Raw genomic sequence first — 26,323 nt, 5'->3', positions numbered from 1 at the left:
GACTTTGGACGTTCAATTTTTGCAATCGATTAAATTCAGAAAGTTGTTTGAATCGAGGAAGGTTATATTCTACCTATCTCAATTTTTTAAATTATAAATTTTTGAGATTTCTTCTTTAATTTATAATTTTGTAGTGTAAAAATGAGAATAATTTCATACGAACTAAACTTTCACCATGTAACTTTTTATATACTACAGGTAAAAGTATTCTAGACATTTTAGTTTTTTTTTAAAGAAAAGTCACTAGGTAAAATGAAGAATGTGTAGTTTTAAATAATTTAAAAATAATTTTGAACCCAAAAAATAATACTATAATATTTTATAGTTTTAAAATAGTATTCTGAATAATCTTTGGTAATTTGATAAAATTCTAAAAAATGATGAAATTTTACTCAATTATTGAATTTATTGCCTATGGTTAAAGCATTATGTGAATTTTTAAAATTGACTATTTATATTTCTTTTATTGCAATACAATTATATCTACACTTGGATAAGTATTATTGAGGCTAAATTACATGTGATAATGATGATTCATTAAAGCACATTCTATGTTACAAACATATAAGGATGCTAGTGCTCCCCTCAATGCTAATATAACAAGTACTCTCTTAGGGGAAGTTATTAGGTCCGGTCACTGGACCTAAAAATAGATTGGGACCTCCAATTAAAATTTGCCACGTGGACTTTGCTTTGATTGTGTTTTAACTGTGCTTTAGGTGCGCTTTGATTGTGCTTTTTTACTGCGTTTTGACTGCATTTTACCTGCACTTTACCTACGATTCACCTGCGCTTGACTTAAAATTCTTCGGACACGTATACATTTCACATGTCAATATTTTATTGATATCCGGACATATCTCTACGTCCGGTGACCATAACTAATAATTTTCCCTCTCTTAGGGCTATAAGCCATCAAAACATCACCATATAGATGAAGCCGCTTATTCAAACTTGCGTGGTTTACCACGCTAAGTTCTTTTAGAGACTGACATTCATTGCCAAAGTCTAAGGTCAAATATCACTTGAGTCGGTCTTTCTTTCGCAAACTTGAGTCGGTCTTCAGGCACCAGATTTTTCCAAAAACAAAAAATCCAACAAATTACACCAACAAGCTGTATCAACACGCTCCTAGCTCTCATGCCATTGCTACCAAGCATTTCCATTTCCCATCACCTTCTGCAGCTCCTCTCCCCCGACTCAAGTTCCAACGATCCCAATCCATGGCACTTTGCTCCTCTCTCCTCATTTCCTTGCAAATACTTCTCTTTCTCACCTGCACAACGCCGTCCGAGAGCGTCCCTCTCACCTCCTGCGGCACCACCAACTACACCGCAGGAAGTCCGTACGAATCCAACCTCCGCAGCCTCATCACCAAACTCGTCGCTTCCACGTGGAACTCTTCTTCGTCTTTCTACTCCACCGCCACCATAGGAAGCTCGCCAGATGACCAGGTATTCGGCCTTGCGCAGTGCCGCCCTGATGTGTCCGCGCCCACTTGTTTCGACTGCCTCAACAGCTCAGCTGCTGCATCCGCAAAGCCCAACGGCGGTTGTCCTCTATGCAAATCTGCAGCCTTGCGCGCTGATGAGTGTGTGCTCCGCTACTCTGACCAACGCTTCTTTTCCATTCTTGATATGTCATTATATGTCTACATTATTTACTTCGAGAACGCCTCGAACCCTGTAGTCTTCAATAAGACAGTACATGATCTGATGGATAAGATATCACCAGAAGCTTCCGAGGCTGAATCGAGGTTTGGATCAGGGCAAACTAACTACTCTGATCTTAGAGACATCTATGGAATGGCTTGGTGCACCCAAGACCTATCAAGCAGTGATTGTCAGCAATGCCTTGACGGGGTAGCGGGGAAGCTTCAGGTTGACAGGGTTGCTAGCCAGGTTATGACGGTAAGCTGCATTTCGAGGTTTCAGACCTCTTCATTTTTGTCGGTACTTCCGTCGCCGCCGCCTCCTTCACAACAATCGCAAACGCCGCCGTTTACTGCAGAAGGGGCTTTCCGGCCTTCACCGGCGCCGGCTGTTGACGGTGGTAACAGTGCTAACGGTAAGTTGTTATTTCTGATCTCAAATTCTGTCATGTTTAACTAAAGGTCAATAATTAATTTGGTCTTGTTTAACAATAGGTTAATAATTATCTTAGCGAACTTGTGAGTCAAACTTGTCTGAGGCACAAATTTAATTTCAAGTTTAAATTTGAGTTAATATATCATACGAGCTTCAAGCTTGACCGACCGTATTAATAAAAATTAACATAACCATTATTTATATTAGTCTAATTAATTATTTTGATCTACATTAAAAATAAGAAATCGAATATTGCAACATTCCTTGATCTATTAGTTAGGAGATTTGACTACCAACTAAGAGGTCTTGAGTTCGAGCCTTACGTATGTGATGTTTGTATGAGTTTGCTTTAATTAGCCTTTAAAAAAAAATCGAGCTTCAGTCAATATCAAGCTTTTTATCGAGCTTGAGCTTGAGCTGAACTAAAGCTCAGCAAATGAGCTCAAGTCAAACTCGATCTTGAGTTCAAGTTCAGTATAAATTAAACAGAAACTCGACTTATTTAAACCCTTAAGTCACAATGATCTCTTAAATCAAATTATTTTTTCCATACAAATTAAAGTCGATATTTAATCTCTTAATTCCTAGATTTAAAAAAAAAAAAGATGATGAAATCAGAATTTAATACTTTTTGCATGTTCGATTTTTGTTCAGCGAAAAGCAGCAACATTGTAAAAAAGATTCTTATCATTGCCCTTCCGATTGCTTTTGCCTCGGCGGCGTTGTGTGTTTTCGTCCTATTGAAATTAAGAAAGAAGAGAGCACTGAAAAGACTGTCAACCGGTTAGAATCACTTCTGTTCCTTTACAAGCAAAACTAGTTCATTATATTTATAGGATAATGTTTTTCGATATATATTTTACTGAAAGCAAAACTTGCTTTAGGCCACGACGTTTTGCCCAAGGAGAAGAACATGAGAAATACTGAATCTTTGTTATTTGATCTGGATACAATTATAAAAGCAACAAATAACTTCTCTGAAGAAAATAAGCTGGGAGAAGGTGGATTTGGGCCAGTTTATAAGGTAGGAAAGTGTTTCACTATTATTTTTGTTGCAGTATTGATACAAACTAAACTTTGATAAACTTATATTTTTCGAAGCAACACAGAAAAATACTATTTGGTTAAATGTTTATTCAGGGTTTATTAGAAGATGGACAACAGATAGCAGTAAAACGACTTTCAAGAACTTCAACACAAGGATTTGTAGAAATGAAGAATGAGGTTGCTTTGGTTGCCAAGCTTCAGCACAAGAACCTCGTGAGATTGTTGGGTTGTTGCTTGGAAGAAAACGAAATGATGCTTGTTTATGAATATCTCCCCAAGACCAGTCTCGAGAAATACTTATTTGGTATGCATGTCCTTTACCTCTCTTCCAACCAATGTAAACTGTTTAATTCATTAAATCAATAGAACAAGGTTTTATCTCCTTTCATCAGTTGTGGTTCCTATGAATTTTTTTTGATATTAATTGAATTTATAGATCCTAATGAGCGACCACAATTGGATTGGGAAACCAGATATAAGATTATAGAAGGTATCGGGAGAGGCCTCCTTTATCTTCATGAAGAGTCGCGTTTAAAAATCATTCATCGAGATCTGAAAGCAAGCAATATATTGCTGGACAACAACATGACACCAAAAATATCAGATTTTGGACTTGCAAGGCTTTTTCGCATCGATCAGACGCAACAGAACACAGATCGAATTGCTGGCACATTGTAAGAATATGGCTTCGTTTTGGGACGGCTTTCTTGTTGCTTCTTAAAGCAACTTTTTAATACAAAAATTTTAATCATTGAACTTGAAAGCTGTTTTATGAAGCAACAAGAAAGCCGCCCCAAACAAAACCTATAACACATTATTGTCATAACTTTGCAGTTTTCCCAATTATAGAACTTGATTGTTCGATCCATTATTTTTTCAGTGGATACATGGCACCAGAATATGCAATGCATGGTCTCTTATCTACTAAATCAGACGTGTTCAGCTATGGAGTTCTGATCCTGGAGATCATCACAGGCAGGAGGAATTGCGTTTCCACAGACATAGGACATCCTTTAGACCTCCTAAGCTATGTAAGAATTCTTCTCATATTGTGCTGATCAAGTGTTATAGAGCAGATTGGGGGGAAAGTTGAGCTTATTACATCTCTAATTGAACTTGAACTTAGTTGTGAACATAAAATATTAAACATATGAGCAAAGCAAAATTTTCAATATTAAACTTAATTAGACATTCTCATACATGTTTAATTTGATGTTGCCCCAATGAAAATTAAGAAATCCTAAGTCATAAGTAACTTGTTGTCTCGACAAATCAACAATAGTTTTATAATTATATTTGATATTAATTATTGGAGAGTGCATACTAGATCAGAATAAGGCTTCATTTGGGATCACTTTTTTGCTACTTCTTAAAACAAATTTATAGTAAAGAATTTATAATTTTGTACTAAAAAATCACTTTAAGAAGCAGTAAGAAAGCTGTCTCAAATAAAGGCTAAATCTTGGTGATGTTAAACAATTGAATGAAATTATTTACCAACAATATTTGTAACTAATCATATACAATTAAGCAAACCAATTTCCTTGATCCTGATGTTGTCTCCTAAGCTCTTCAGGTTTGGAAGAACTGGAATCAGCTGATGCCACTGCAAGTGGTTGATGAATGCCTTGGACATGAATATCACCCTCAAGAAGCATTGAAATGCTTGCACATTGGACTACTTTGCGTGCAGGAGGATTCATTATTGCGACCAAGCATGGCTTCAGTGATGCTGATGATCAGTTCCGTCTCGACCTCATTTCCAGCTCCGTCGATGCCTCCGTTCTATGTTGGAGGCAGTAGCCATGCAGATTCCGAGTCGTTTGAACGAGAAATAGAACAAGATATTTCTATGAATGAGCAGTTGAGAGCAGAGTCTGCAAATTCTGTTACAATTACTGATTTGGAAGCTCGGTAGGCCTTTAAATATACATAAAATTCAGTGGTATGATTGAACCAAGGCGAAGGAAGCCCACGTGTTGTCATCCATTAATACGTTATAAGAATTTGAATGCTATTTCTTTTATTTCTTATTGTCTTCTTAATGCAATTTTTATTGTGCGTGTATTCAATGCAGATGAATAAAATCTTGAAATAAAATTCATGTTATAAATATTTCAATTATAGTCATTGTTATAAGGAAAAAGTTTATAATTTAATTATAAAAATTTGTAATAAAAGCTTATTCTTATATGTAATTAGAATTCTTAATTTTATTAATAAAAATTGGATAGTTTGTTAAAAACATTGTAGATAAAATATATTAATATAATTTTATAATTTAATACTTAAAATATTTTTTTTTTGTAGAACTTATGATGTCATTGTTGCGTCCTGAGTATTCGAGGCGGTAGAGAAATATAAAATTTAACGTCTTGACATTGTACAAAGATCCAGCACGCAATCAGATAAAAAGATATGGTGCAGTATTTAAAGCGACATCAAGATTTTACATGGTAAATCCCTGAAAAGGGGGAAAATCACGAGATCTAATCCAATTTGAAAGAATACACTAGTATTTATAGTTGATTACAAATGAGGCTCTTCCATGGGGGAAGGCCTTAGCTTGATGTACATCATATAAAGTACATTACAAAGTGGGAATACAAAGAATCACTATTGATGTGCTTGTTTGGTCGGAAGGACCGTAGTCGGTGGGTGACTTACGTGGGCGGGCCAGCGGGCTGGGGCAGCGGGCAAGGGCGGGAATCCAATTTTTTTTAAAATAAACGGGTTTTCGGGTTGACCCGGCGGGTTGCTGGGTCAACCCGAACCCGACCCATTTTTTCACACGGGTCGAATCTGCGAACCCGAACCCGACCCATTTTTGAAACGGGTCGAGTCCAACTCGGATTTTTTGGGTCGGGTCTGGGTTGGGTTTTCATGTCGTGTCAAATATTGACACCCCTAGTCAGCGGGCGACTAAGGTTGGAAGGATTGTAGTCGGTGGGCGATGTAAATCGGAAGGAATGTAGTCTGTGGACGACGTAAGTCGGAAGGAACGTAGTCGGCAAGCAATGGAGATCAGAAGGACTGTAGTCGGTGAGCGACGTAGTTCGGAACGACCGTAGTCGGCGGGCGATGGAGGTCATGAAGATCGTTGTCTAACAACGGAGGTCACAAGAATGACATCAGGAAGAAGTCCAGTAATAGACATAAGTCTAGCGTTAAATAGAAGTCCGACAACTGTCCAGCAATGGGCAGACGTCCGGCGACAGGTACAAGTCTAATGGAATTTCGATGGTGGGCGAAAGTTCGGCGTCTAATATGAATTCGACGACAAGCAGAAGTTCAGCGATGTGGGTAGGAATCCGATGACGGGCAGAAGTCCGGTGTCATATAGGAATCCGACGACTAGTGCAAGTCCAGCGCTATGTAGAAGTCTGTCGATTGACAAAAGTAAAGCATCAGATATAAGTCTTACATCGGGTAGAAGTCTGACGTCGGGTAGAAATTCGGTGCCGAGCGAAGGTCAAACACCGAGTAGAAGTCCAACATCAGCCGTCTTCCGGGTAGAACTCTAGTGTTAGATGGCATTCTGGCAGAACTCCGATGTCGGTAGGCTGGCAGATGAAAGTCTGGCGGAGGCCGAGGATGAGTCTCTTCCTTCTCTTCCCATTTTATTTGAGACTCCTATATGAAATGAGGGTCTATTTATAGTTTTTAGAGAGTAACATGACCAATAAATAGGAGAAAGATCAGGGGTGAATTGAGAGTGGTTTGAATGGACAACTGATGTTGAATCCCTTTATCATGGACCGTTTATTGGGTATTTGAAGGCCCTAATGAAATCATAATTTTATGATCTTGGGTTCATTCGATTCATCTCGTCGAACCGCTCGATTTGATTTTAAGCATGTCACATTTAAAAACTGTTTGGTAATCCAAATTATGGTTTGAACCTTCTGAATGCGCTTCAAGTATTTCATTTGGTCTCATTTGAGCTTGGATTGCATCAAATTTGGTGTCATTGGGTTCATATTTTCGAGACATTCAGTTCAACTATAAATTTGATGAAATCAGAGTTCAGATGATCTCCAATTTAATTTTTAAAGTTTCAATCTTGATTTTGCTATGAGATTCATACCTGATCAAGATGATTTTTTGATTATATATCAGTTGTCCTCCTATTTTCGGACGTCGAAGCCTATAGAGTCTGAAAATATATGTCACAACACTTCAAATTGATTGAATAAGAAAGAATTGTTTTCCAAAAAATATAAATTTGCTCAAACTCAATCATAAAGGCACCCGTTAAGCTTTGAAAGTGTCAAAATTGAGTCCGGAATGTCAAAAAATATTTTTGGGACCCACAAGTGACGGTGGCTAGCTAGCCTCTTTCATCGAATCAAATGCTCAAACATCTCGCTTTGGAGTGCCATACTCTGAGGAGCTTCAGGTGGCATTGGTATAGAAATAGCTCGTATGCTTACTTTGTGAGGTGTTCATGTCATTTTAGGGGTTAGAAATGTTTTTGCTGATAGCAATGTGAATGAAATGAATTTATGAAGGAGATCCCACTTGATGCCTTGGAATTAGATCTCCATTTAATGGCTTATGTGAGCAAAATTACATCATATTTCAATTCTCTGAATCTTCCTTTGAATATTTTGATTAACAATGCGGGCATGGGGATGTCATCATTCATGCTCTCACAAGATGGCATAGAGATGAGTTTTGCTACGAACCATACATGCCATTTTCTTCTAACTATTCTTTTATTAGAAAATATGAAATTTACTACCTCTAAGAGTGGTATGGAGAAAGGAATAGTCAATGTTGCATTGGAAGCATACAAGTTTTCTTATAGTCAAGGAATTCGATTTAACAAGGTAAATGAGAAGTCAGAATTTAATGGTTTTACTACATATGGACTGGAAGCTGATTCTTTTGTGCAAAATTCCCTTCTGTGGTGTAAGACCTAAGGTTGCTTATGAAGAATGCTAGTGCTTGTGGCTAAAACTGCTTGAGTTCCTGCATTATAGAACTGTGGGCTCTGAAAATTCGGCACCGACCTCCCCGCCGCGCTTTTCTTCTTCTTTTTATTCGGCGAGGGAGTTTTAACGGAATAAGTTCCGAGGTAAATTTTGGAAGGAAGATGGGTTTGTAGATAAGACACTACCCAAAGATTTCGCCCTCATTTTGCAAGGACTTAACGATCTGAGTTTTGGTTTCCTATAGGCGCAAGCCCCTATAGTTAATTACCCCTCCCGATCACGAGAGAGAACTTTCGATTAAGGCTAGTCGTCAATCAGATACGTATAGAGATACGTGTTATCTGGCATATAGTAGCAGCAATAGATTTGGAGTTTGGAATTGAAGGATTGAAGGTTTTGGATGTTTGGGAATTAAAGAGTTTGATATTTAAATAAGAAATTTCACCATCATTCACTTAAAGCGGATGGTGGATGATGGGCCCGATCAATATCTCATGGTTCCGTCGTCCCAGGCCATCGTGGTCCCTGGTCTACTTAGTCATAGGAGGTAGTCGACCCAACCTGACAGAAGGATTCTTATTGGCAGCCATGGATTGCTTCGTCCAAGAGGACCTTATAGACCTGGGATGAATGTTTGTTTAAGGGGACAGATTTGAATCCACCTTAGCTGACAGAGGGATTTGTGCCCTATCAATCATATCCTATTGATTCATATCTCAAGGATTTTATGCCAATAGGGAACGTAACGGCGCTGGCCATAACAAATATTTCGTGGTGCCATTTGGCGACAAAACCACTCGGTTCAGAGGGCCCCGGGTCATAACCGTTTATCCTGCGGTGTCATTTGGTGGCAAACCGCCGATCAGAGGACACGTACCACGTCCTTACTAGCAGGAGACTATTTGAGAATGGATTCTAGTAATATTTTTTACTAGGCATTTGGCTCTTTGTAAGCTGAAGTAGTTTTAAATTTGTCCACTCCGAAAAACTGTTGTGGAGGGTGGATGGATTTTGATTTAATCATTGATGGTTTGATTTCAGTTTTAAATATCTTGAAATTTGAGATTTTTAGATTTTGAATGGACTTTTGGGAGGCATTTGAAAATATTTGTGAACCCCTCCGGTTGAGATCAGCATTCAACACGGTCATTATTGGGGTGTTTAGGGTCATTTCTATTTGAATGAACCTTATCGACTCTATCAACTGTCGATAGAGGATCTGGTTTCGTAAGCTTTGAGCCTTTATTAGTGAATTCTTTTGATTGTAGGTTTTGAAGGCCTAATATGAATGCATTGAAACAAATACATCAGTCTCCACAACCGTGTATTTATTTAAAGGGTTCGAACCCTGTCGACTCCTATTAATCCATATAGAAGGATCGGGTTCGAACAAGAATCCACTTATTGACCCGCGCAGCATCCCTATACGTCACGTGTGTACCAATAACACGTTCGCCGGGGCCCATATGAGTATTTGGGAATTTCATTGATTTGACATGCCCCTTTGTGTACCTATGTGTATACAAGCTACGGTGCACGTGCGGGGATATTTTAGAATAGACGTCTTCTGTCTGCTTGTAAGAATGTTGCAGATCCGGTGGCGTGGCGTAGCAGCTTCTGAATAGAGTTATTCACTGCTTAATACAGGTAGACTATCATGCACTACTCATTGCTTTCTGTAGGTGGATCGTAGTGCACTAACTAATCTCCTGCTTCGGCCTGTAATGCCTGCCTTTATAACAATTCTTTTACTTCTTTGCTCTTGGTCTTTGATCTTAGATTGCACTTCTAGGCATCAGATCCCCTACAAATACTTGTAGGTATTTGCATTTATCATTGTATGTTATATGCATGACGAGCTTCTTTATGCCTTTGCTACAATCTTTCAATATTTTTTGTACACCTACTATTGTTGTTCATAGGTATGTAGATGCATTCATCCATAGCTCGATGTGATTGCGAGGGTGATATAGGCTCCATTACCTTTTACTACATAGCTTGTAGGTGTATGTGCTTGTTATCAATTTCTCCGTGTATGTTGAGAGGTGAACCACCACATTTATCTATACATCTCCTAGTATTTGTAGGAGCTACTATATATGTTCGTAAGACATTTGACATTGATCATGGAGACTTACACATTCTCTTACGTGACTTGTGTGAATTTTACACATTAATTGTCGTCGTTCATATGCAGCTTGTACTATTATTAAGGGATTTTGTACATCTGTTTGCAATTATATTTCTTGTCCTCTGCTTGTACCTTTGCCATATTTATTGCACATGATGGTGGGCCCGTCATCATGTTCATCACATGCTTTTTAGTATCCTTCATTCTAGGAGATTTATTGAACATTCTATTGACTATCCACTATTCATAAGAGACCTTTCAATTCAACGCTTGCATTCTGATTGAGAGATAGTTTCATTGAAATCTTGATTATTCTTCAAGAAATCAAATTCTTCATCACTCTTCCATTTGATGTTCATTTGAATGTGTGTCATATATCATGGGTCCTTTATTGATTTTGAAGATAACTCATGTGGTAGATTCACATACTAATGTTTGTATGATGATTATTTGATATTTCATTGAAACTCTACTATTAATTGTAGATACGTCATTACATCTCCCATTTCATTAAGCTATAGCTCATTGTTTGACATCTTTAAGTTTATCTCTATAATCACTCAAATTGAACTCTTTATGAATTAATTGAGTTATGTGTCATCTTTGAGTTCAATGCAAGTTTGAGTCCACATCAGGTCCTTTGCATGCATCAAATGTTTGTGTTCATTCGAGAATTTAGGATTTTCATATTTTTAAGAGCCTGAAGACTCAATTCCTTGTAGTCCGCATTGAGTTCAAGTGCTTAGTCAGGATCTTTTGAAGTTCTTTTGAGTCCGATTGCATGTTCAATTTCATTTGGACTTGAGGCAGATGCTTACAAGTTCAAGTGTTATGTCCACAATTTATGAAATCCTTGCAAACTCATTTCATATTCGTATTGACTTGAATTTGGTTCAATTTTTGATTTTATTTCATGTGGATTTGATTTTTTAGAAATCACTTGAGTTTTGTTCTGATTTAGGTCCACAAATCTTCCTCCTACCACGCTAGAGAAAAGCGTGTATAGGTGGTCGTTTGGACGCGTTGCAAGCATCGAGGGAGGGAAGTATTTTTTTTTTCATTTCTCATCAGTTTTTATAATTAATTTTAAATAATAATAATTAGTTATAATTAATAATAATTAAATATTATTAAAGAAAATTTAATCATAATTAAATTTATTTAAGTATAAATAATATATGATTAATTAATAATTAATTATAATTAAAAGATAATTAATCATAATCAAATTTAATTAATTATGATTAATTCATCATTAATTAATAATTAATTATAATTAAAGAATATATTAATTATAATTAACTTATACTTAATAATAAGTAATTATATTAAAAAATAACTAACTAAAATTAGATTAAAATAATTATACTTAACTAAAAAAAAGTTTAATAAGCTCTATAGTTCTGCTGCATTTTTTTGGATTTAGCCGAAGATGCTCGGGATAGGGAGCAAGTTACCTTCACAATGCTTGAGCTCTCGGTTTGCTGCTTCCGATCAAAATGTTGTGACTTTCGATTCGAACAGGAAGGAGCGACGTCGGAGGGAGGCAGAGGTGTCGGGTGAGCTAGGGCTCCAAACGGGTAGGTGGAATGCTCCCTACTTCTCTCTTTCTCTCTCTCTCTGGGTCGAAGAAGCAACGGAGTCGGGATGGGGCAGTCGGCTTTAAAGGAGATCGGGAGAAGGCCGGGTACATGTAAGTTCGACTTCTGTTTGATAGGAGGAAGAGCACGACGGGGTCTTACGGTAGGTCGGAGATGAGAGGGGAGACGGGGTCTGCGATGGGAGTTCGGTCGTGAGAGAGGAATGGAAGAGCGGAGGTTTGCAGGGATTCCGCGTGTGGAAGAGCAGCCGTAGCAGTCCCGAAAGCAGGGCTCTGCTCCATTTTATAGACGCGATCGGAGCAACGATGGAGGCGAGATCGCGAGATTTCTGTAGGAATTGCGGGAAGCGACGCGAGCGGCGCCGAATGCACGGTAATTTCTGCGGGATTCCTGGATTCGATGGATCATAGGTATGATTTTATCTCTGTTTCTTTTGGATATTATATAAAGGTCAACAAGAACAGAGAGCAAAACGCAAAGAGAAGCAGGGAAGAGCTATAGTAACTAAGATAAAATGGCCATGGTATTGCATTGATGAAAGGAGTTTGTTAAAAAGTCAAAGGTGCTGATTAAAGGAGTTTGTTAAAAAGTAGCTGTTAGGATTAAACTAGTACAAATAAGGAGGCTTGCTTATTTAAGTGCTTATCAGCTTAGAATTAGCTCATAAGCTATTTCATGAATTGACTGAGAATAATCTTATCTCATGGAATTCTTTGAATGGTGAGTTTGTTAACCTGTAAAGCTATGAAGCACACAGGAAAGATAAAGGAAGAGAACACCAAACAGAGAAAAGCTTCTATTAATTTTTCCCAGTACAAACAGTAGACGACAAGACTATTTATAGACACAGCTTATACAAATCTTAACCAATTACAACAGGACACGTAAACACACTTAAATATGTGTTTTATTGTTTTTAGAATAATCAATGTCTTTATCATTTAATAGAGTTCAGCAGTAAATAGCTGCCTCAAATGGTACAAAAGTTTTTGGATGGAATCATGAGCTTACTATGTGATTCTAGTTGGGATAAAGAATTCATTTCAAGGGTCAAATATGTTGTTATTGATCGAAGTAAGCAAATTTGTGAAAGTTCAAAGGAACTCATAATGCCATTGATCGAGCTTGTGGACGTGCATCAAAGAAGTAGAATTTTTTTATCCTGGGATTTTATTATAATTTCCACATCTATCTCCCTCCCTATAACACGCTTCGACGGAGTCGAGCTCTTTTGACGCATGGGAAGAATGATGTAGGAACATCTTAACTAAGTGCAGTTTTAGGACTAGAATACCTCTTGTACCTTTTTCTCTAGTGTTTTCTAGAATATTTTATAGCTAGCTTATATATGAAGCATTGTAGTAGGATGGGGGAATGATGAATACTATATGAATTGAAGCCTTTTAGCTTAGTTTGTTATCTTGTACTTGGAAATCCTTCAAACACCCTCTTCTTCCAATGATCCAATGATTATCTCCCCACATCATAAGTCCTATTGTGTTGTGCTGATCAAGTGTTACTAAGTGGACCGTAGGGTTGGAAGTTCAGTCTACTTTGCCTTCGATTCTACTTTGCCTTCGATTGAACTTGACCTTGGTTTTCAACATAAGAACTTAAATACATAAGGAAGAACAAATTACTACTACTTTAATACAAGCAAATTTTACAACTATTTTGACATTAATTCAAACTCAATTTACTATTTGGACATTAATTCAAACTCAATTTTCTCAGGTGTTAATGTAATAAATGCTACTAAAGAATCTAGTAAGAATATTGTATTCATTATTAGATATTATAATTTAGCAATAGAAAATGGCATAGAGTTGATCAAATAGATAAGTCTAAGATTGATTGGGAAAAAATATTGCTGGGAGCACTATGACGCTAGTCTTTAGGGTACTGCGACATTTCTCTCTTCACTCAAAAAATAATAATAAGAAAGAAACAACGAAAATGAACACCAAGATTTGACTTAAAAATTTCAAAATTGGGAAAAAAACAACTGAGACACACAACACACTAAGAAATTAATTATAAAAATTTAGAAGAAATTGAGCAGATCTCTTCTCTCACACTTCACCTTTTTTCTCTCTTTACTTCACAATTCATTCTCTACTCAGAATAGACAACGAGATGCTCTTAAATTACACTAAAGGATGCAATCATTCAAGTTAAGCATGAAAAATGAAAAAGACAATTGCCAATCCTGACTCGCAGTGTCGTGATGTTAGTGCTCTACTCTTTATCACTAGCCTGGCTTGCATGCTGGCCCTGGAGGGCCGTAACGCTTCGCTCTCTATCTTTAAGTAAAGACTACATAACTGTCACGCTGCATACTACGATATTACAGTGCACAAGTGTATAAGACTGCAGCGCTCTAATGTATAGAGCCACAGTGATGTATGGCTATATGGAAAACAAATTTTTGAGGGCAAGGCCCTCGAACCCCAAGTAGAGGAGGCCAATGAGCTATGTGAAAATTTATGATCAACATTGTTCTTAAATCTGATGAAAATTATTAGAGTATTTTTAAAATTTTCAATTCTGTCTTTATTGAGAAAATTTATGACAAAACTATAAATTAGATGGCGCGACTTATGATAAGATATAAAATGGATGTGATTGTAATTAAGAAATACAATTACCATGTTCTATGAGGCTCTTGAAAATTGATTGTACTATGACTAAATGATAATACTTAAATAATAAAAAGGAGTGACAACACAAATCTGACATAGCTTGTGCCTGAGATAAGCATTGTTTGTGCAATGTAATAAAAATAAGAATATTAAAATTCAAATCAACCTTCAACTTACTATGATTGCATCAGAGATGAACATATGAAAAGGAAGTTCCACCCCCCTCAGATCAAACTTCAATTTTTCTAATATCCATTTATTATTATTTTTTAAATTTGTATATACCATTAGATCATACATGAGCGAAGATTAACTTGAATAAAGCTAAGGAAACACTGCAATTAAGCAATTAAATCATTAAATAATTTAAATGATTAATCACTTAATCTTCAAGTATTATAACAATTAATCATAATTAGTGGATCAACCAAGAACACTTGTCATCATCTTCCAAATCCTTTAAGCATTATAATTAACTCGCATCGAAGAAAGGTGAAGGAAGTTTATTAACTATTGATATTTCTCATCCATTATTGATGTTTCTCATCCATTAATAAGCTATTAGCATTTGTACCTTTGATTGATTACTAATCATTTGTCACATATATTGCTCTTATGAGAATATATGGATTAGGTGTTGTAAAGACGTATTAATGTTTGTTTAATCGATAAAAGATAAAATCATCCAACTCATGATTGATCCATATTATTGATTGTTCAAATATGTACTTAAAATTATAATTATGCATGTCTAATAATATTAGATAGAAAAAAATCATATCAAAATTCTCATGCATTAAAACATAATTAAAAAGGTATTTCCTTAAAATAAGAAAACTTTCAACACAAATTATATGATTTTCTTAAAAAATTTTACTTGAGAATTTAAATACCATAAAATTTATCTCAATTTTAATTTCATTTTAAATAAATATATGTTTATGTTAGTAATTATACGATTTTCTGAAAAAAAAAATATACAAGATAATTTAAATACCGTAAAATTTATTTAAAAAATAATAAAAAATATAAAAATAATAATAAAATACCGTAAAATTTAACTCAATTTTAATTTCATTTTAAATAAATATATTTTTATGCTCCTATATAAATATATATTGATCACCAATTTTACAAATCAGAAAATAAAACTATCCATCTACAATTTAGGAAATTTTCTGTACACCATAAAATTTTAATATATTTGTATATTTAATATTTAAATTTATATATATACAAATATAAATATTTAGATTTTAGATCTGTATGAGAAGATCCAAAAATCAAAATTTTAACAATAAACGAATTTAAAAAGTAAAAAATGACATCTATCAAGCAATAGACTTAAGTATCTACTTGGCACCTCCATGGCATCTATACCCGCCATGCAGGCACTCTTTTCTCTCCTCCTCTCCGCCCTGCAAATCATCTTCTTTCTCTCCATCAAAACCTCTTCCCAGAGCACTACGCTCCTCACCTACTGCTTTGGTGACAACTATAACTCTTCAAGCCCCTACTCTACCAACCTCCATCGCATCCTCGCCGGCATCACCCACTCCGTCCCCAACTCACCATCTCTTTATTCCACCTCCACCGCCGGGAACTCCTCCTCCTCTCAACTCTTCGTCCTCGCGCAGTGCCGCCCAGATTCCTCCAAAGAACTTTGTTCTTCCTGCCTATCCCGCGCGTCTTCAACTCTCATGGCCGGCGTCTGCGGCCGCAACAAGTCGGCCGCCATCCGTAACGACTACTGTCTCCTTCGCTACTCCGACAATCGCTTCTTCGGCATGTCAATGCTAACGCCTCTTGAGGGCAGATACGAAATCGAGAACGCCTCTAAGCCCAAAGTATTTTCCGGCAGGGTGAAGCGGCTGATGCAAAAGGTTTCTGATGCGGCGGCGGCTGCCGAGTCGAGATTTGCCGCGAACAGCTCCCATCAGAAAGATGTGTACGGAATGGCGTGGTGCACTAGGGACCTCTCTAGCAGCGATTGCTTGCAATGTCTCTATTGGGCGATGTCGGTGCTAGTCATGACAAAGGTTGGAGCTCAAGTGGAGAGTGTGAGCTGTGCCGTGAGGTTCGAGCAATATTTGTTCTTTTCGCAGCAGTTAGTGTCGTCGCCGCCTGTTCCGTCGGCTTTTTCCGGTGATGGGGATAATAGTGGGATCGACGGTGGGACGGGTGAGTTGATCGATCAATGATCGTTTAATTTAGACATCTAATGAATTTCTAATTACTTAAGATATGTCTGGTTGGGAAACTTAAATACTCTGTTTCGTTAAGAGATTGATGCCCGGATCCGAAGGTATTGGGCTGAAATTGTGAAAGAGAGTTTATTTTTCCCCCAAAAAAGATAAAGAGCTCATAATGCAAGCAAAAAGAAAAATTTGATCAAGCTGGATTCCTTTATGCGCCAAGTTGAAGTACGGATCATCATTTGAGATAATAAAATCTCTTATCAAACACAGCTCACCCACCTTGGGCTGTTGGTTGAGAGCTTATGCTTCAACTAAGAGGTCCTAGGTTCAAGTCTTTGTGTATGCGTGGTGTGTGTGAGTTTATCTTAATTGGCCTAAATGTCCCAAAAAAAAAAATAAATCTCTTATCAAAAAGCATTTTTAGTTACAGCTTGTATCAGCTTTTTCTTTTCCTACGAAATTAAACACTCTTTTTGGTTAGACTTTTGGTACTAAAACTTTGTTTGGAACAGCTTTTATATTGCTTTTTAAAATGGCTTTTTAGTGTTTACTAAAAAGCTATTTTAGAAAGCAACAAAAAAGTTATTAGTCCAAAGCTTCGTTTGGGACGGCCTTCTTATTGATTCTTAAAGCAGCTTCATAGTACAATTTTTGTACTAGAAAGCTGCTTTAAGACGTAAAAAGCTGCTTTAAAAAGCAGAAAGAAAGCCGTTCCAAATGAAGCTTAAGTCTATAATCTCAATTACCATCTCTGTTTGGATGAATAAGGATTATTTCACTAATTTGAAGGTTTTGTGGTAATATTGTTCATTGAAGTTGCCAAAGGAAAGTTTTGTGCATTATGCATGCAAGATAGCCTGCAAACTTTACCTATCTGGGCTACTCTAAACAGTGAATTATAATACTAATCATCATTTATTTGAGATATTTAAATCCCTGCAAAAAGACATTTAGCATTTAATTTGCAGTTTATCATTATTTCCACAAATGAAATTAATCAGTATTTTATTCAGTTTCCATCACTGCTTTGCAGGTCAAAGAAACAAAAATACAAAAAAGTTTATTATTGCTGGGACCACTGGAGGAGCAGTTGCCTTCTTGTTCCTCTCTGCAATCTTTATTTTCTTAATAAGAAGAAGAAGGAAGAAGCCAATAGTGTTGTCATCCAGTAATGTTTCTTTCTCTAATGTATAAATTAAGTTATTATAATCATAAGCAACATTAAATCTTAACCTTTTTTTATTGTTTAGGGAATGCAGAAGATGATGATATAAGCAGTAATGCAATAATGTCGCTTGATCTAGCCACTATTAGATCTGCAACAAATAATTTTTCTGAAGCAAATAGGCTGGGAGAAGGTGGATTTGGGCCCGTTTATATGGTAAAACCTTAGCTGATCGATCTCCTTGTCAGAAATATTACTCAAATTTGAGGAATATAGTTAAGGTTTTATTTGATTTAAATTTAAGCAGGGGGTTCTGAGAGGCGGGCAGGAAATAGCAGTGAAAAGGCTATCAAGGAGTTCAGGGCAGGGGATATTGGAGATGAAAAATGAGGTGGTTTTTATGGCTAAGCTTCAGCATAAAAACCTGGTGAGACTGGTGGGTTGTTGCTTGGAAGAAGACGAGAAGCTGCTTGTGTATGAATACCTCCCAAATAAGAGTTTGGACAAATTATTATTCGGTATGTTCTATAGTATATATGATACTTAAATCTTTTCAGTTGAATAGAATAATGGTTCCCGCCGGCAAAAGAAGTCGCTGGTCCTGCCTTGAATCAACAATAAAAACAATTCAAATTAAGATAAGGAAACGATAGGATTGATTTGTTTAGTTTCAACTTGTAGTTATTTATGTCAGTATCTACTCTAAGTTGTCGTTAGCTCTTTTTTCTTTAAGAGATAAATCTGTGGCAGTATCTCCTCTAAGTTGTCGTTACCTTTCTCTTTTTTTTTATAATGATTAATCTGTTTGTCTTTCGCAAAGCTCCAATCATAATTTCTTATATTATCACAGCTAAAGGGTAACTCAAATATTAGAACCAAATCAATAATTTACTTGTTTTTAATAAAAGTTTTGAATAAATTTTTAGAGGATCTTCAAACAAGCTTAGCCGATGCTATTCTTTTATTAATTACGTTATTAAATACTAAACATGTTTAATAGATGACATCGAACAAATTTCTTCATCATTAAATAACTCCTGAGCTAATTATAAAATATATGATTTGCACAAATAATAATACTTTTTTCTTGCATTTAACATCATCAAGAGGATTTACAAAAATTATAATAATTATTGATTTTTCACACAAAATTAATTATACCGCTTAATTGACTGCATAAAATAAGTTAATTGGAATGCTAATTATATATTAGTTGTTGAAGTCGCTGAGCAGAGCTTGGCAACTAGCTAAACACATAGGCAAATGAATTGAAATAGAGAATGAACAGTAAACCATTGTATTCATTCTTGTTGTTGTAGCATACTTAGATGAGTTTTTATACAAGTGTTAGAAGAAGAAGATGCAAATACTAAAATACCCTAGGTAGTTACATAAAGTAGAAAAGTGTTCAGTGGAAGTGGCGGCAGCCTCTGAAGGATGGCAGCAAATGAATCAGTTGGAGTGTGAGGGCAGTGAAGCTGAAATATCCTTATCACCGTCCCTCAAGTTGATGGTTGGGAGGACCATTAACTTGTTGCGAAGCGTATAAAGTCTGGTAGACAAAAGAGACTTTGTAAATATATCTACGACGTAATCAACTGTAGAGATGTGGAGAATGACAAAGTGCTACGCTTGAATACAATCACAGATGAAGTGATGATCGATCTCTATGTGTTTGATGCAGGTATGAAAAATAGCATTGCATGCTATGGAAATTACCGAAATACTATCGTAGAAAATTAGAGTGGTGTCTAGGGGAATATGGAAATCTTAGCAAAGAAGACGAATCTAGATGAGATCGAAAGCAACAGCTGCCAGAGATTGATTCTCATCTTCATTAGAGGGCCGTGCTACGATCGACTGTTTCTTGACATACCAAGTGAGAAGAGCTTTATTGAAATAATTATAGTAACCTATAGTTGAATTGCGGTCAAGGGAGTAACCAGCCCAATTTGAATCAGAGAAAGTAGAGAGAGTGAGCTCAGTCTTTGGGAGCAGAAGGTCGTAGTTGATCATGCCTCAGAGGTAGAGGAGCACCCATTTGAGAAACATCTGATTTCTTTTTTAGATTATAGAGCCAAATGTAACGTGTGTAATCATCAATTAATTATACATAATATCGAAACCCATCATAAGAAAGAATAGAGGAGGGACCCCAAACATCAACGTGAATTACTTCTAATATAGCACTAGATATATGGTTAGAGGGGGAGAAGGGAAGCATGTGACTTTTTGCAAGAACTGGAGCTACATATAGATTGATATTGTGAAACACATAAAAATGGAAAAAACTTAGTGAGAGTGGCAAGGATGCTGGAGTTGGGATGACCCAAGCATCAGTGCTAAGTAGTTGCGAAAGATGGAGTGACAACGATGGTTGCAGCAGCGATGAGGGGGGACAGAGTTGAGCTGAGAGAAATAGGGTAGAGTCCTTTATGCCACGGTCCTTGAAGAAGAGTGTGATCGGTCGTCTGATCCTTGACATGAAAATCAATTTTGACAAATATAATAGAACAATTGTTATCATTGATCAATTTAGAGATGGAGAGAAGTCTGTGGGTATGATTGGGAACATGAAATAAAGGGTTGAGAGGAAGCTTATGAATGGAAGTGGGTAGCAAATAGTTACCACATAATGTTTTATAGGAAGCAAGGTATCGTTGCTAATGAATACTTGATATTTGTCGGCATAGCGTGTAGGATGCTGAAGAGGTAGTAGATCAGGGGTGAGATGCACATTGGCACCATTGTCTAAATACCACAGAGGCTCGGAGCTGGTTTAGAATCAACAAATATAGTGAGGTTGGAGGTAGATGCCAGAGGGACAAACTAAAAGTTGTCCTAGTGCTAATAGGTGAGCACGGAGTGGCCGTGTTTGTCGCATATTTGGCAATCTCCATCAAACGGAGGGGGCAAATTGAGGTAGCGGAGTTTGTACGAACACGACTGTAGTTGAAACAACCGCAAGAATGACCGTGGTTAGACAGAAGGGTGAATGCCGAGTCTGTTAGAGGAGTGTTGGACATGGATAGCTCCTTAACAACATCGATAGTTTGTTTTATCTCTTCACTACGTAGGAGCGAATATAGATCGTCCAAACTAATGGGATGAAGAGAAGTTCTGATGTATGTCTTAAAGGATTGATAAGATGGAGGAAGGCCATTCAGTATGTAAAGCAAGATGTCTTCATTGTCGTCAACGGTGCCGCCAGCAGCAGTGATATTGTCTACAATGGTTTTGACAGAGGAAAGATAATTCGACATTGTCTTGTTATTCATTGATAGGGAGTTAAGCTCGTTCTTGAGTTGTATAACTCGAAAACGGTTAGTAGAAAAGAAGTGTTGCTCAAACGTTTTCCAAATCGACACAGAGGTGTCGAGGTTGAGGATATAAGGAAGGATAGAGGAGGAAATGGTGGAGAAAAGAGCAACAGAGAGATTTTGGTCTATAAAGAAAATTGAGGGTTAGGGGTAAATTGGCCGGTAGCGGTAAACAGATGTTTGGGTGAACAAAATTGGGATCCATTAAGGTAGCCGGAGAAGTTGTTCACTGCAAAAAGCTTATGGATTGCAGATATCCATGTGTGGTAGTTATCGGGGAGAAGTTGAATGTTGATAACGTTCTTGAGGTTGGAGAGAAGAAACTTTAGGGTGGGTGGTATTGAGACTTCAGGCGATGCGGGGGTATCAGAGGTTAGTGTCGAAGGCATGGATGGTGCAGACACTGTAGAACAGCCAATCGACGGTGAATGGGAGAGCCGTTAGGCACATGGATCTGATACCATGTTGAAGTCGTTGAGCAGAGCCTGGTAGCTAGCTAAACACGCAGGCAAATGAATCAAAACATAAGATGAACAGTAAACCATTGTATTCACTCTTGTTGTTGTAGCATACTTAGATGAGTTTTTATATTAGTGTTAGAAGAAGAAGATGTAAATACTAAAATACCCTAGGTAGTTACATAAAGTAGAAAAGTGCTCATTGGAAGTGGCGGCAGGCTCTAACGGATGACAACAAAGGAATCAGTTGGAGTGTGAGGGTAGTGAAGTTGAAGTATTCTCGCCATTAATCATATCAATGTTAACTGATTTTAAAAATGAAATCTTTGAACATTTTGAGAAAAAATGTTAATAAAAAACGCCAATGTGCCATTTGTGAATGTTTTGCAAATTCAAAACAACATTTCTAATTGATAACTAAATCAAAAATCTTTTGAACATAACAATTAAGATGTATGCATGAATCTAAGTAATGCATTCATAAACTAAAGGGATAAAAAAATAAGCATTTGTATGATAGTCAACATCCAATCATTTAAATGCATATTTAGATAATGCTTTTGCAATACTTCATTGTACCTAATAGAACTAATGTCAAAAATAATTTTGATTTTACTGTATCTACTTTCTATCATTTAAAATGAACTTAGCCGCTAATTAAGAGAAATATCATGATCCGAGTCAATTGTTTACCAATGTTATAATTAGCTTAAATGTCTTATCAGCTTTTATCATGTGTTAAATCAAATAATATAGATTGAAACTTCTTTGAAAAACACTGCAGATCCTGATAGACAAATACAACTGGATTGGCCAACACGGTACAAGATCATTGAAGGTGTCTGCCGTGGCCTTCTTTATCTCCACGAAGATTCGCGTTTCAGAATCATTCACCGTGATGTGAAGGCAAGCAACATCTTGCTTGATGCCGACATGAACCCCAAGATCTCAGACTTCGGACTTGCAAAACTTTCCGGCATTAATGAGCACGAAGGCAATAATACTACTCGCATCGCTGGTACATAGTGAGTACTCTACATTTTTTTGTTGCCAAATTATGCAATATCTAAGAATCCTCACAGTTGGCTCTTACTACCATAATGCAGTGGATACATGTCACCAGAATATGCTTTCCGCGGGCTCTTCTCTACTAAGTCTGATGTGTTCAGTTATGGCGTGCTCATACTAGAGATTATAACCGGCCGAAGCAGCAGTTGTTTCTTAAGTGCAAGCAACAATTTAGATTTTCTAAGCTATGTAAGCCCTCACATTTTCTGATTTGACGGAGTAAACTTAGGCTTCGTTTGAGACGGCATTCTAGTATAAAGAAAACTATGAAGCAGTAGGAAAGCCGTCCCAAAGGAAGCCTTAATTAGTGTAATAAGTTATAACTCTTGTGTGCGGCAATTTGATATGAAGGTATGGCAATACTGGAACCAAGGAATGGCACTGCAACTGGTGGATCACAGCCTGGGCAGTGAGTATCCACCGGAAGAGGCATTGAAATGCATACAAATAGGACTGCTTTGCGTACAAGAAGATCCTATAGAAAGGCCGAGCATGAATTCCTTAGCTGTGATGCTTAGTAGACACTCTGTAACGCTTCCAGTTCCCTCAATGCCTGAATTCCTGCAGCGACTGCAAGTTATTGTAGCGCATAGCTCGGAGATTGATATGCCGAGGAGCGATTATTCGGACCTGCGTGGCAATCTGTCGACTAGTGATTTCTTGAGTAGTTGTAGTGGGAGCTTCAGACTAATAAGCCCTGCTTCTCCTCTTGAGTAGTTGTTAATCGCAACGGAAGGGATGCTGAGTTGTTGGAGATTATGGAAGCTTAAATAGTGTAGCCAACAAATCAAGAGAGGCTATTGTGATACAGCCCCAAGTCCGCCTACCATACTGTAATATAAATAACTATTTAGTTTGTTTCTTGATTTCCGGTTGTATTGAGATGAGCTGGACTTGTTTCTGCTGCAGCTCTGGAGGCGGGATACCTGTTAGTTTAGCTTGAGGAATTATTAGGTGTGGAGTTCGGACATAGAGGTAAGTTTGGACTCCAATAAAATATTGACATGTGGAGTAAACATGTGGATATTCAATTCGTTCGTGGAACTTTAAGCCAAGTGCACCAAATACACAGGTAAAGCGCAGTCAAGGCGCAGTGAAAAAACGCAATAAAAGAGCAAAAAATGCAACTAAAGCGTAGATAAATCACAAGTAAAGCGCACAAAAAAAGTGCAACCAAAGTGCACTCAACATGTCAAATTTTAAGTGGATATCTGAATGTATCTCTACGTTTGAACTCTTCACCTAATAATTTCTGGTTTAGAAGGGAGGATTGTTTTCTTGTAGCAAGTTCTTTTGTCTGAAATTCAGTAAAAATGAATGTTCTTTCCATTTGGTTCTCTTGCTGGCGGAGATTTTTTATTTTACTTGTAAGTTCTATTCTTTAATATACGGGATTGCCCAAATTTTTCCAAAAAAAAAGCTGTACAGTTCTCCTGCATTGGCACAGTTTTTCTTTTTTTTTTCTTTTTTTTTTTCTTTTTTGTTTGCCGTTCTTTTACACATACAAGCAGGTTTTGCTGCTACAAATCATTGAAACTGATTACCCTGTTTCATGCTGACATGAAAAAATTGATTTGATATTAATGATATAAATGCTCTCGGTCCCAAGAAAATATTTTCGATGAAAGTTCTTGAAGAAATGCTCAGTTGTCCCTGTGCTACTTAGAATTCCACGTAACGCGGATTCAATGGGACTCTTAAAATTCTGACAAAATTAATATTTCTATGCATCTCTTAGGATTTTAAATTTAAAAGGATTCATTGAGGGGAGCAAATAGAAACTCCACTTTCGTTTTAGCATAAATGTGAATTTATGTATTTTGAGATATATTTAGTAGCAACTCGTTATCATAGTTCATCTCCTTAATTTATATCAAAGCTTGTTTCGATCTCATTCTAGTGAGAAATTTGAAATATGCCGACTGCAAAAATTCATATATAAAGTGAACAGTAAAATACTAGTAAGGGATTCATGTCATTTCAAGTGAGTTGTTGAAGGGAACTTATCGAGTCTCGACTAGAGTTATTTTAAGAGAAGAGCTTGTCCAAGGAAAGGGATTAGTTTAGGAGATTGAAACTGCTAGAAAAGAAAGAAAAATTGATTAGAGGATGATGGGCATAGTATATGCCTTTTGGAGTGACTTGCATCATTATTTTCACACCCATATGATAATAAAACATCAATTTGATAGATTTACTAGCAATCATACTTTGTTGTTAGAGGATCGATACATATCATTGGGAGGATCGATACATATCATTGGCGATTTTTTACTACCTAGGTAATTTTGATGGAGGTGAACATCTTAGGAGACATATAACAATCAATCATATAAGTGTAGCAGATGAGAACCTAGATGATCAAAAGTTTGATGTTTATGATTAAACTCTCTAATGAAGCATTATTGAGCCTCAATCCTAACTTCAATATAACAAATTATCATATAGCTATCAAACTCAAATTAGTCGATCTCCTTTTGTATGACTAATAAACGAATTGAGCTAGAGCTCCTTGTGGTGATAAGGAGGCCTTGTCTCCAGTTCAGGGTTTTATTGGATAAATTCATGATTGAGACGGTGTTAATTACCCTTTATGATATGAGACTTAAAGCTGATAAAATAAATCGATCATTGATATGAATATTCACCGGGAATATGGCCACTTATATGGGTACCCGGTGATGCATGGAGGACTAGGGGGATTTCATTAAATTTTTTGCATTAGATTAGTTGTCAAGGCCCAATGTCACATTTTGTCAAAATAAGGGGTTGATGATGTGAGTTGTAGAGAAGAGATCATATAAGAAATATTTTAATAAATAATAAGAATTCTCAAAGCTATATATTTTTTCATGAATGAATTTTTGGTCAGCCTACAAAGGCTTGACACTTTCTTGACCTTGTAGCCTTGCCCACTCTTCTCAAGAAATGCTAGGATACACATTACATAATATCCACTTCTAGAATGCTGAATTTTCCTACATTGACTTAAAATGAATCTGATAAGAATTACAAGTTCATTAAGTACCTATTAAATCTCTATGAACCTTATACTTATTTTATGTTTAATTTAGCCATAGAGAGGTTATTAAACTAGAAAAGTGAAAATAATACGTAGAAATTTTCTCTTTGGGAATTTTGCGGTATTGTGGTACAATATTCTCTACTAGTAAGTGAGAGACAGAGAGTATTGTGATGCTGAAGGGTTGGCACTGCATCGTTGAAGTTTTTGTCTGATGCTAGAACTTCCCTTGGGAGCACTACGATTCTGGGAATATGGAACTATGACACTAGGTTCTATATTTAGATGTCAGTGTTTTTCCCTTGAGAGCATTGTAGAGCTAAGGATAGTATCATTGAAGCACTGTGTTTACCAATATCAAAATCCATTTTAGAAATTGCATATTTTCCTTATTTTCTTCCCTTGGGCTTTCGCCTAGAGAGAGAAGGAGATAATCATAGAGAGAGAAAGCAGGATTTGGAGGTCGTAGAGCCAATTTCACTCATTGAGCTAGTTGATGAAGTTGCTCGTCTTGAGGTAGTTTACTATTACCCTACTTCATATTTCAATTTCGAAGCTTGTATGAGTATTTTTTGTGTTTTAATTTATTTGGGTTTGTATAAATACAAATTTATGGAGATTTAGAATGTTTTTATTATATGATTTTT

The 26,323-nt window shown here is 36.6% G+C and overlaps 1 protein-coding gene across 1 annotated transcript; it reads left to right on the top strand.

Annotated features, from left to right (window-relative positions):
* The first annotated feature begins 1,091 nt into the window (after positions 1-1,091).
* On the top strand, positions 1,092-26,323 carry LOC110113059. Its single transcript, XM_020845479.2, has 14 exons — positions 1,092-2,067; positions 2,742-2,870; positions 2,972-3,111; positions 3,228-3,438; positions 3,571-3,808; positions 4,015-4,165; positions 4,711-5,049; positions 15,837-16,626; positions 17,677-17,811; positions 17,894-18,024; positions 18,116-18,326; positions 22,371-22,611; positions 22,693-22,843; positions 23,006-26,323. The coding sequence occupies exons 1-14, from the start codon at positions 1,224-1,226 to the stop codon at positions 23,369-23,371; spliced, it is 4,077 nt and encodes a 1,358-aa protein (XP_020701138.1). The 5' UTR covers positions 1,092-1,223; the 3' UTR covers positions 23,372-26,323.

This window comes from Dendrobium catenatum, unplaced genomic scaffold (genome assembly GCF_001605985.2).
Source record: "Dendrobium catenatum unplaced genomic scaffold, ASM160598v2 fragScaff_scaffold_362, whole genome shotgun sequence".
NCBI classification, from domain to species: domain Eukaryota; kingdom Viridiplantae; phylum Streptophyta; class Magnoliopsida; order Asparagales; family Orchidaceae; genus Dendrobium; species Dendrobium catenatum.
This window is presented reverse-complemented; position numbering and strand designations above follow the sequence as displayed.

Bases quoted from the DNA above. Each gene is read 5' to 3' on its own strand.
- LOC110113059 (XM_020845479.2), top strand. From the start codon at position 1,224: ATGGCACTTTGCTCCTCTCTCCTCATTTCCTTGCAAATACTTCTCTTT. The intron at 17,812-17,893 runs GTAATGTTTCTT...TTTATTGTTTAG, and splicing joins GCCAATAGTGTTGTCATCCA to GGAATGCAGAAGATGATGAT. The intron at 22,612-22,692 runs GTGAGTACTCTA...ACCATAATGCAG, and splicing joins ACTCGCATCGCTGGTACATA to TGGATACATGTCACCAGAAT.